The sequence below is a fragment of the Conger conger genome, chromosome 3, assembly GCF_963514075.1.
Source record: "Conger conger chromosome 3, fConCon1.1, whole genome shotgun sequence".
NCBI classification, from domain to species: Eukaryota; Metazoa; Chordata; class Actinopteri; order Anguilliformes; family Congridae; genus Conger; species Conger conger.
The window spans coordinates 27,833,184-27,845,407 of NC_083762.1; the positions used below are offsets into that span (position 1 = coordinate 27,833,184).

General features: G+C 41.2%; 1 protein-coding gene across 3 annotated transcripts; it reads right to left on the reverse strand.

Annotated features, from left to right (window-relative positions):
* Positions 1 to 657: 657 nt before the first annotated feature.
* On the reverse strand, positions 658 to 10,628 carry slc26a2 (solute carrier family 26 member 2). Of its 3 annotated transcripts, none has more exons than XM_061236845.1 (4): positions 10,489 to 10,628; positions 5,800 to 6,394; positions 4,651 to 5,390; positions 658 to 3,963 (listed from the first exon to the last, which is right to left on the reverse strand). In XM_061236845.1, exons 2-4 carry the CDS (start codon positions 6,370 to 6,372, stop codon positions 3,165 to 3,167), a joined length of 2,112 nt encoding a protein of 703 aa, XP_061092829.1. In that variant the 5' UTR covers positions 6,373 to 6,394; positions 10,489 to 10,628; the 3' UTR covers positions 658 to 3,164. The 3 variants fall into 3 exon arrangements, with proteins under 3 accessions (XP_061092829.1, XP_061092831.1, XP_061092830.1); XM_061236847.1 differs by lacking the exon at positions 10,489 to 10,628 and adding an exon at positions 6,507 to 6,568; XM_061236846.1 differs by lacking the exon at positions 10,489 to 10,628 and adding an exon at positions 6,495 to 6,547.
* Between the last annotated feature and the right edge of the window lie 1,596 nt (positions 10,629 to 12,224).

Sequence of the window (12,224 nt, forward strand, 5' to 3'; positions counted from 1 at the left end):
ATTGCATAGTATTTGAGCAAAATGCTCTTTTGCAAGGAAACAAAATCATTTCACAAATGTAACTTCCCATATTCATGGAAAATTGCCTCAATGTTCTCTGGAGACCGATGTACAAAACACAAGTTTTAACAAGGGGAAGGTCAGACCTGAAACCAGAACGTAACAGGGAGGAACCACACATAATGAGCCAAAGCTGAATCAAATCCTCCAGCAGCCATACACACCCTGTTGAAGCAAGGCCAGCTGCATTCCACTGTAGTAAACTCCCAGTCATCATGACTAATTACTAAGGTATGAACAAAGCTGAGAGCTGTAGGACCGGGGGGCAGGTATGAACCGAAAAGGACCAGAGAGTCACCGAAACGTGAATTCATTAAAAACCATCAGTAAATTCCTCTCATTAATTACTCAAACCGGACATTCCACTGTCCAGTCGGGACCACAAATCTGACATGTACAAATAATTTGGACATTCCGGTCGAAAACCTGACATCTGGCAACACTAGAAATGGTATAGCCCAGGCTCACATCTGCAAAGTTTAGGCTGCAGGAGGAGGGCCCAGCCTGTGTCCATGCCAAACACCTCTAACTACTGAGCCACTCAAAGGCTGAAATTAGCTTCTCTTTTATTGATTCCCCGAAAAAAGTTCACTCACAGGTTTTTGAGTTCTTTTATTTTGGTTGTTTGTTCATTTGGGTTGGTTTTTGATGACAATGATTACCGATGCTTCACAGGACTGACAAAAAAGACAAAAGCCATTACATACCTCAAACTTTACATCACTACAATTACTTTTAAGGCACACTTCAGCAAAATAAATACTGAGGTACAGTATAGTGCGCCCTCACACAGGGGAAGAAAGTAATTGCAACAGAAACATTCAACAGAGGTCATTCATGAGCCAGAAGCCCTGATTTTGTATTTGTATTTATTTTATATATATATACACATATATATATATATATACATATATATGTATATATATATTGTAAGCTAATACAGTACATGCATTTAACTGGACAGAGTCACTGGCTTTGAGCAGGTTCCTGAGATCCTGTGGTAGGATGGAAGCTTAGGCCTTTGGATTTTTGTAAAAATGGCTTTGAGGAGTAATAGCAAAAGATTGTCTGCAGCTAACATTTACATGAAGAATTTAACCAGTTTCACCACCAAGTTCCATGACTACTCTACAGAACAGCAAAAACCTAATTATCGGTCCCTATCACAAAGCTTTTCTGGCTGCTCTACACTAGTCTATCCATTAGCATTATGACTAAATGATAATCTGGCCTACTTAAATTGGAGCAATTATAATAAACATAAGCAGCCTTTTAGTCACCTACGCAAAACTACATTTCTGAATTCTTCAAATGCCAGAAGCTATAAGAACCGGGAAACATCAGCGGTGGAAAATATAATTGAATGGCCTGAATTCAGTAACCATTTGTGCTCATCTGTAACTTACAAATTAATGCAGTTTCCTTTTTTTCTAAACTCGCCAAACTGTGAAAAACAAACACTTGTCAGTCTGTAAATCAAACTGAAATACAAATATTGGTGGATCCCATGCCCTACTGCTTAAAAGTGAAGTCTGAACCACACTACGAGCTCCGCAACGCACTGCTTGGCAATCTACCCTCCCCCATAGTTGATGATGCAAGCTGGCTTTGCAACCAGCCAGATCATTTGACTGATGCAAACTGTCAAATAATGCATAACACCTTTAAAATGTGTCACAACGAAGAGATTCCCTGTTGACTATTAACATATAATGTCCACATTCTCATTGGTTGTTTTTTTATCTTTCCATTCTATTCAGGTATAGTTATTGTATATAGCGTGCTTCTATGAGATCATGTTTACGTGTTCGAAGAACTATCTGAGGGAAAAAAACTGGCTTGTTTGATGGCAGGGTTTGAATTTCAGTCTGCCAAAATCTCTCCCTGGCTTTAAAGTCAGCTAGCATTTATTGGAGAAAGGTGCGGTTCTTTGCTTACACGAGGCTCAAAAGCACTTCATACATACCAGCAAAACACACCAAATTTGTATTTATGGCAGGCCTTTCCCTTTGTGTAAACATCTACCATTGCATAGTCATAAAGACATTACATTTCTATGTGAAAGGGTAGCTCTTACTTCCTTGTTTTAAAGTTCAATCAAGACTGCCACTGGGCAAGTACAATTTTTAGATCCTCAGCAATATTCTTCTTGGTTTCGAGCTTTTAAAAGACATGAGATAAAGCTGGCATAAAGCCAGTCACTCCCAAGACCATGTAACAGCTAAAGCAATAAGGCACTGTTGTTCTTGACCGGCATTCAGACCGATTCAGAGCTATGACCAACTGCATTGTACCAGTCGAGTTGGCAAATATACCTAAAACTGTGCAACTGTGACAAAAAGTTAATATAGAAAAAGCAATATACAAATCCTACCTCTATACTTTCAAATACAATTGTCAAATAAATCCCTTTAGTTGGATTTAAAAACATATAAAAGGCATATGACTGATTAGTTGATCATGAAAACAAGCAGATAACAGTATAAATACAGAAATGACAAAGGTAATACATTCCCTTTTGGCTTTAACAAGTTTCATTTCAATATCATTAATATAAAAAAAGATTCCAGATTTTTCTGGAATAACCGACTGAGCCACATTGGACACAGTTGTGCATACATTCAGCGTAGTCGTGAGATCAAACTCATCTCACCCGCAGTAACTTTCCTTTGGGTATTAACAGACGGCTAATGAGGGAAACTCAAAAGAATACCCAAACAAATCTCTCGTGAGAGGAAGACACAAACAAGTCTACTAGTATGAGGAAGAGATGATTATCAAAGAGTGCTATGATGAAGTAACAGAATGACACTTCTGTCTTTAAATAAAGCTGCCCGATTAATTAGCAATTTGCACCTAATACCATAATGAGACACTAGCTTAAAGAAGAGAAGGCACTGCCGGAGTAAACCAGCTCTTACAGTTTCACTGAAACCAGGAAACATCTCAGATGTCAGCTCAAACCCTTGCACTGCCAACTAACACCAAATCACATTCATTTTTCGGAATCAAATCCTTCAGTAACTTACAGTAACTTTTAAGTGCACTTTTGATTATGCACTGATATTGATGAATCAAAAATATAAAGCTATGTTTTTCCATTTTCACAAACGAGATGCATCACAGTCTCCATTCTGACAGGGAAGGCTATGGGCATAGCTGACAGCATCATCGATGGTGAAAAACACTTTCTCTGCATCACTGCTGTTGTGCTCCAGATACCCCCCCCTATGGAGGGAGTCCAGCACTGAGGTATTGCACCGGGCCAACAGCACCCGCACACCCAGCTCCTTATAGTCCTTCAGGAGCTCCTTCATGGCACCCACCCCGGCCGTGTCCAGGAACAGGACAGGGCCGCAGTCTATGACCAGGGTGTGGAAGCCGGCGCCCGCGGGCACGAAGGCTTTGGAGACCTCCACATCCTTTACCTGCGTACCCACGCTCTCCAACTCCGCGTTCGCATTCACTTCCTGCTTCCTCTTCTGCTTCTCCTGCTTCCTGCGCTTGGCCTTCTCCTGGACCGGGTCGAGGCCCACGGAGCGGTACAGAGCCTTCTTAAACAGCGTCTGGTTGGCGTAGTACACCGGCGCCTCGTAGCGGAAGATCACGGTTCCAGGAACGGTGTTCAGGCCTTTGTAAGCGGTTGGGTCTTCGTAGAGGTCCAGGTGTCCCGCCTGGCCCAGCTGCAGGGCGGCGGCCCTCTGGGTGCGTCCCAGGACACAGAACGCTGAAACCAGCACCCCTACCAGGAGACCCAGCTCTGTGTTCACCAGGGCCGACGTCGCCATGGTCAACAGCCAGATGGTGGCGTCGATGTGGTTCACCCTCCACATGCGGGGCACGTCAGCAAACTTGCGCAGCGCCCCCCGGAGGTTGACAACGATAATGACAGCCAGCACACACCTGCAAACAACAAGAAAAACCTCCATTAGTTTAGGGTCTCTAACAAGAGCCAGACTCAGTTCGATACTAGCAAAAGTATTGACCTGATAACAGGCATGCGGTTTGTCAATTTCCTGAGCCATAACAGTTAGTGCACTGGTGTGGCAGCAGAGACAATCTGATATTGAATTTAAACAAGATGTTATCAAGTAACCTAGGACCGACTATCATTTCATCCCTATCGTGAATTGACTATTGATTGGATCTACTGTCGATCCATATCTAGTTGATGATTGCCATGGCTTTTGCCAGTAAAACAGCACTGTGGTGAATTTTAAGGTTAATTCAATACATTAATAGGTCTCCTATGTCTCCTAATAACCTGTGTTTCCTTTTAAGGTTAATATATCACAAGGCTGGAGCAGCAGGGCACTTTGTAATCTACCTAAAATGAGTTAATACATATTCATAATATTCATTCAAGTTTAAAGTTGTCTTGCAAGACTGAAAACTTACACTAGGTGTCTTGGTTTTATGACTAGGTGTCAAACCAATAAATGAAATGCTAGGGCTATTCATTCATTATATGGAAATAATTACTGAAAGGGTATTCATTCCAGCCAATACCATGTTTGGACCGCAGTCAAAAACAGAACTTTTTTTAAATGGACACAAAATGGCAACTGTGTCTGGGTGGGGCAAACTTACTTCTGCAGGGAATAGAATAGGGGAGCAATAACCAGCAGGACCAGAAGCAGCACCAGGGCGGTCACCAAACCCGACACCTGAGTCTGGCAGCCAGTGGACTCCTTGACCAGCGTCTTAGTGAGCGCGGCACTGGTAGTGAAACAGCGGAAGAAGGAAGGCAGGATGTTGCAGAAACCGATGGCATACATCTCCTGGTTGGGGTCCACCACATAGCCGTGCTTCTTGGCGAACATCTCGGACAGGGAGACGGTGATGGCGAAGCCCACGATGGCAATGGAGAGGGCGTCCAGTGCGATGTTGGGGATGAGGGACCAGTCGGGGAGCTGGGGCGGGAGGAAGCCGGTGGGGATGGTGCCGGAAACTTCTGAGCCGAAGCGATCGTGGAAGTGTCCGTAATGCGAGGCCAGCGTGGCGGCGATGACCACGAACAGCTCGAAGGGGATGGGGGCCTTCAGCTTGGCCTTGAAGCGGTCGTTGAGCTCCTTGCTTGGCACCAACAGCAGCAGGCACACCAGACTGGTGAGGAGGTCGCACACGTTGGTCTTCCCAATGTTCGTGAACAGGCTGATCCAGGTCTTCACCAGGGACCCTAAGCCCTGAGCACGGGGGAGCTTGAGCCCCAGCAGGTACTTCACCTGGGAGGTCAGGATGGTGAGGGAGGCCCCTGTGGCAAAGCCACTGAGGAGGGAATCCGACAGGTACACGGACACGAAGCCCACCTGGAGGAGTCCCATCAACACCTGCAGGGAAAGACAAGAGCCAGTCCAACCAAAGTTCCTACACCTTAACTACCAACATTATTACATTCAACCATATTTCTTTCACATAAAATAAAGGCAGATGAGCAAAGGCTAACATAATTTGTTTTTGAGATGTTTAGGGCCGGGTTCACAAACACAGATTAAGTTTAGTCCTGGACTAAACATGAGTTTTATATGGAGAATCTGAATTTAGTCTAGGGCTAGTGTTACACCACCTGAAATAAATTAGCACATGATAATAATTACCTCAAGTAGATAATCAGCTGAACAGGAACCTTAAAATGTTATTATTTAGATGTAAATACCTACAAAAATCACTTTGGTTCTAAATGAATAAAATTCACCCATTATATTTAAATTCAAACACTGAAGACTCCAGTAGGCCTACCTGATAAACGCCAGCAGTGAAGGTGACCGTGGCCCCCACCGCGATAGCGTAGCAGCTACGGTCACAGGTCTGGCCGACGGTCACATTCCCCGGTCCTGCCAGGGCGGTCTGATTGCCTTCGGTGATGTAACCGGCCAGAAGGAGCTCCCGGTCCACCACCTGGCCCACCAGCAGGCACAGGACCCCGAAGATCCCCACGGAGATGTGTCGGGAGGTGCCCAGCAGGGTGTAGATGATGCTGGAGAAGAAGGAGGTGTAGAGGCCGTACACGGGGTCCTGCCCCGCCAGCAGGGAGTAGGCGATGGACTGGGGCACCAGCAGGATGCCCACGATGAGCCCTGACATCATGTCGCCCAACAGCCAGTCTTTCAGCCGGTAGCGGGGGAGCCAGCTGAGGATGGGGAAGAAGCCCAGCACCAGAGCCTTCGCTCTGTCTGCGCTGCACGCGCACTGCTTCCCCACCTTCCGCCTTGCCAGCTCCTTCCAGCTCTCCTCTTTCCTCTCCTGCTCCTCCAAAGCAAACGGCATATACGCGCTAGGCTCAGTCAGAGCTTCACTCTCCTCAGCAGCCATCTTCCCCAGTCCCGACGTCTTCCTGGAAAGAGAGAGGCAATGTGGTAATGTGGTAAAGTCCTAATCACACAGCCCCACCCTGCTAACAGGCAGTAATGAGCATATCATGCTAACAGATGTACCTTATACTCTACCTGGCTCTGCAATCAGAGCAATATGAAGGTCCAGACCTCACAGCCAACAAACTTATTGTTGCCTCGCCCAGTTACGCACTTATAGCAAAACAAGCTTGTTGCACAATATCCACAATTCCATTAAAAGCAGAAGTGACTGGAATCCATACACCCATGACGAAATATGTGAGCAAAATGGAAAAAGAGTATCACATCCACCTCTTACAATACAGTACTTACGTCATAACTCATAGCCGGAGCCTATTATTGAGTACAGAGCAAGAGGCAAAAATCAGTGTAAAACTGTTCTTAGGTCTCTGTTACTGGCAACACGTAATATTTTCTTCATAATAACCATAAATTATATGTTAAAACACCCATTAAGGTTAAAGATAATCACAAAAATTGCATATACTGTATATTTGCTTAAAGCAGGAGGAAAATCTACTTGCCTCCAAGGAGCTGATCATCTTTTTTCTTTTTTCCTTATTCCTGAGAGCTCAGTCTTTTTTGTATTATTTCAGTTTCAGTGTATGTTTTCTACTCACCCAGAACATTTTGGTGTGTGATTACAGATATTTAGATAATTAAACAAGTTTCTTGAAACCTACTGACTTCACAATAGCTGGTGTAAAGCAATGAAATACACAACCTTTGTATGTATATTATCTGATAATTAAATTGATTTCCCTTCGGTTGGAACCATTTCCAATGCCTGAGACCGCTGTACTCAAAGGAAGCTTCCAGTATCATCACTACACATGTAGAATATAGCAAGTGGTCAAATTGCAAGGGATGGTGTGTGGGAACAATTCTTTATAGAACTAATTTGCCGACATGGGAGGGGGCTAATTCTGTGTTACCCCAGGTTTCCAGGCCACCAGTCAACACTGCAAAGTATCTGCTGTATGTTTCAGACAGGATTGTTCAGAGCCACCAGATGGTCAGCATTAACACAGATTAGGGCCTAGAGATAACCTCCCCCAAAGAAACTAGAGAAAAATATAAATATGCCACATGTAAAACTTACAGTGCGATAAGTGACAAATGGAAAACTATTTCCATCCTGTATTCTTCTGACATTTCCTCTTTTTTTGTCTCTCATCTTCCCTTTTTTCACCCTTTTTTGGCTACACTGGTACTTGTTATTAATGTAACAACAGCCTTTTTAAAAAATGTTAGTTGCATGATATCATCAGTACCTATGCAAACATAAAGGTTCCCTCACCAGAAGGACCATCTTTGTGAATGAGACTCCCATTTGTTTTCAAAGCCACAGGGTAGCCTTCACAGCTGACTAATGGCTATGCTATTGATTCAGAGTGTAAATAGAGGTGTGATCATCACCACATTCTGATTAGTAGCTCTGGGTGTGTTTTATGGTTGGTCCACAGTGATACACTTTCCTATTTCTACTTTCTACTCTACTTTGAATAATTCAATACTCATGTCTTCCATTCCCTGCCCACCATAACCTGTAATCATGCATTGCAAAAATTAATCATAATCCAATTATTCCACAAGGAGGACAGCCTAAGGTGCAATAAATCCTGGCCCAGGTTTTTGTTTGATTTGTTTTTAGCAGCACACACACAAAATATTACACACAAAATCAAAGCCTAATCACAGGCTTTGACAAAAAGAAGACGTTAAATCCTAACAGGCTTAATTTATTCAACAAAATTGGTTATTTGTAAATATAACTTCTGCATCCATTCACTACCATTAAATATGGAAACAATGTCTATAAACTTACCAACAAACTGATTTAAGGTGTTTATAGCAAATGTGCTTAAATACTCAAACTAAAGTTAATCCAAATGCCTCAGAATTGGAAGAGGAACAAAGCTTTTAATGAGAAATTGAAAATATGGAGTGCTTTGCCTTTCTTGGACATTCAGATGGCTACAGTGTTTCTTCTGTGCCAGGCAGACAGTGATCTCCTTGTTATTCAGAGTAGATTGGTGGGTTTTAATAGCCTTCCAGGGATTTACGCAGGTGTATTAGAAACAATTTCACTGGAAATAAATAACCAAGTAGTTTACAAACATGCCTATTTTATTTTGTTTTTAGCTTTGTCCTGAATTAGCGAGTTAGAATATCCACATTTAAAAACAAGGTAGATTCTAAAGTGACTCACCAAGTAGGGCAAAACAATCCTGCGACTTTCATCTAAAACTGCAAGGTTTGTCAAACCACAGGAGGGTTGTTCTCTTCCCATGTTATATCAGACAAATATTTGGAGGTATACAAACTTCACTATCAAACATTGTAGTTTTTTTTATCAACCCTAACTGTTTTGTGTGAACAAAACCAACCTTTGGTCAAGGTATTGTTGTACTTTTTGAGATATGGGAGTTGTGTTTAAATTCAGCATAGCCCTTATCTTTGGGTGAAATATTTCGCTCAGACAATAGTTCAGAACGGTCACATTTTAAGACATAGTAGTATACTTGCAAGTGTAATCTTCCTTTTGAAACACTGCCAATTGTTTCAATCATTATCCCTTTACAATACATATTTTTAAAGAATCTACACTTCGGATAGCAGTAGGTGGTGGAATTCAGACCTTTGCAGAGGTGATATGTTGTTAGTTCTTGGGTGTCAATAATGTATCGCACCATTTTGAGAAACACCCTTTCTTGCAGTATCCCAATGGACCTTTCTAAAAAATATTAGCAAGGTCAGTTACATAGATTCTATAGTTATAGTTATAGTTAGTTATATTGTTAACAACACTGACTAATACCAACATCGTCACATGAATGATTGATTATATGAGCAAGATATGTACGGTGGTGAGTATTTTAATCCATGAGCACGACAGACGAAGGAGCAAGTATACAATTGGGGGAAGACTCCATTAGCCTAACCTCTGACTGGTATGTTGAGAAAAAAATATTACATCCAATCACATTCAGAAAATTAATCAGCCACGTTCCCAGAATCATGAACTAACAGAGTGGATTTTGTGTAGGCCCAATGGTTAAATGTCGGAGTGGAACATCTTGTTTAGGTGTAGATACATTTCATTTATTCATTCTATGAAGGGATTATGTGTCATTTTAAAAACGTAATTATCAATGAATAAGCAATTTGGCAAAGGTAATACTTGATAAGCCTTTGATCAAAAATTTGTAACTACAGTATGCAGGACATAGGCCTAAAATTGTAATATTACCATGAGACAAAGTCTCGACCAAAATGTTCATGTGCCAAAATGTCACAAAGCCAGAGTGTACTGCCGAGCCCTATGGGAGTGTATCGCCCATTTTGGGAGTTCTGTAAATTACTCAGATGAGCCTTTGAAACAGACTGATGCTTATATTCCAGGACAGAGGCACTATTCAGCAGTTCTTTTAAAACTATTTCACTTTCCGTTCCCTGCCAAGTTGTTCTATAGCTTGAGCCAAAAACACTGCAATACCTTTTTCAGCAAATTATATACAAGGCGCGTGTTAATTATTTTATTATTTAATATTATGAAATAATTAACACAAGTATGAACACAATATTATTTTTCGATTGTCTGTTGGGCAACCTAATATGTTTAACAAACGTTGTTACAGCAATAAAATACAAACGATTCTACCACAATAATATATTATCTAATTCCAAAGTACATGTCTTGTTATTGGGAACACATCCTTTTGAGAAATGGGCTACAATGAAGCTGTAAAGCTTATACTTATACGTAGCCTACGGCAAGTTATAAGGAAACTAACGGTGTATTTTTCACATAGCTATGTTTTCCCATTAATAAACATAGCTGGAGAAGATCCTACGATATAACTCAATAGCTACTTTAACGTTACCTGTCAAACCGGTACATGTAACAGATCACTACCTGTAGCTAGCCAGCTATCTAGCGCTTGCTACATTGCAACGTGTACAACTTCGTTCTTGCTTGTTGTTAGCTAGTATGGAGGCTATTGAGGGTGATCTCCAAATAACTAAAACAAAGTGGTAACATTACCGTGGAAGACAGTGGGCGGAAACTCACCTCCTTATCTGTGCTGTTAAACTTTAACTTTTTTTTAAATAAAGTCATTGGCTACTTTATCTCACTCTTCCTCCGAATCATTACAGCGCCGACCATACAGCGTGTTGTGCCGATTCCACAACAGTCGAATACGAAATCTATGACAGCTGAAGTAAACTCGGAAACACCCCTATCACGTGATATGAGTGTACACAAACGTGTCTGCTGGCACAAGCATGTAAACTACTTCCACTTTTAATATAGAGCTTAAATAGAAGAGTATGACGACTTTTCTTTGCAAGCTGAAGATGAACGAAATTTATTTAACGGAACACATTAACGTTATTTAAAAATATATATCTCGCCTTATTAAGCAGGTCCTGAAATAATAGCACATAGCCCAGCCAAACTATATTTCGAATTTTATAGGCCACTATACATCGGTTTTCAAAGATGTTTTGCAATCGTGTATTTAGCTGTAGTTTAGCCTACTGACGTTATTTTGAAGCACACAGTTCAGTGCGACCTACAACCCATATCAAGTGTTTCAGGTATCAAATGTCAATGTCAGCCATCATTAAGCACTTGCCTCAACCCCACTTCCGTACTTCCGAGAATGCATGTGGTTAAAGGTTAGGCGACATAAATGTATCCTTCTTGACATGGAGTTATAAATCTTGCGTGCAGCCTATTTTTAACCATGTTCGTTTTTATTTGTATTACGTGTATGGTAATATGAATATATTCTATGTAACTACAATTCACTATAAATAAGGATCACTGCAATATCACAGTCAATGTCACTTTTAAAGACTAGTAAAAATAGTAATTCCAATGCTTTGTATATTCAATAACCTTTTCGTTCGTGGGACACAAGTGATTTCCATAAGAGGTAGTCAGATGGTGTGTTTATTATGATTAGTTAATATCAAGCCTAACAACCTCTGTTATATTGCAAAATGTGGGGGTGGTAGAATGTGCAATTAATTTAGTGCACTGAACAGATTCCTACATGACCTTATGTTACATTTATAACAAATGTGTATCATTCTTACATTGACTATATGCCAAATATGTTATTGATTTCCAGCACTATAATAGGTTTCAAGAGAGACTAACCACATCTGGCATGAATTTCCATTTATTGTTTCTGCAGCCATATTGCAAATAAGTTATTCGTCAATATTGCTTGTCATATTGCCTACTACAAGGGCTTGTCTAACAAAGTATGGTTAACAGGAAGCAAAAAGACACATCAAAGATGAACAGTATGGTAATGGTTTAACCAAAATCTTGGCAAAAAATAAACAAGACATAATGGAGGTGCGAGCGTGTCTAATACGAAATGTAGCATGGTAGAAAGTTCCCTTCATGCCAGAAAGAAGGTTATATTTTATCAACAAAGAGACATTGTCTCCACTTTGTCTGCCTCAATTAGTGTGTCTTTGTAGCTGCAGAAGCTTTCAGAACAACTGTAATGTGACTCTCGCTGTTCTAGTTTACATAGGCTTTGACAAGAAAACCTAATTCCAACACATGGTGCATTTAGTTTAGTTTAGTTTCAGACTGAACACATTGACAGCCACATGGATCTCTGACATGTGTGATTGGCTAGATAGTTGAGGGATAGTTCCAAAGAACAGTGTTCAGCCAGGTGTCTGTGCATACATAAAACATGTAGTGGGCAATAAATGAATAAATAAAAGGATGGGAGGGGGGTGATTCCTCATTTTTTTAAAAAACTGTCTTTCATGTTT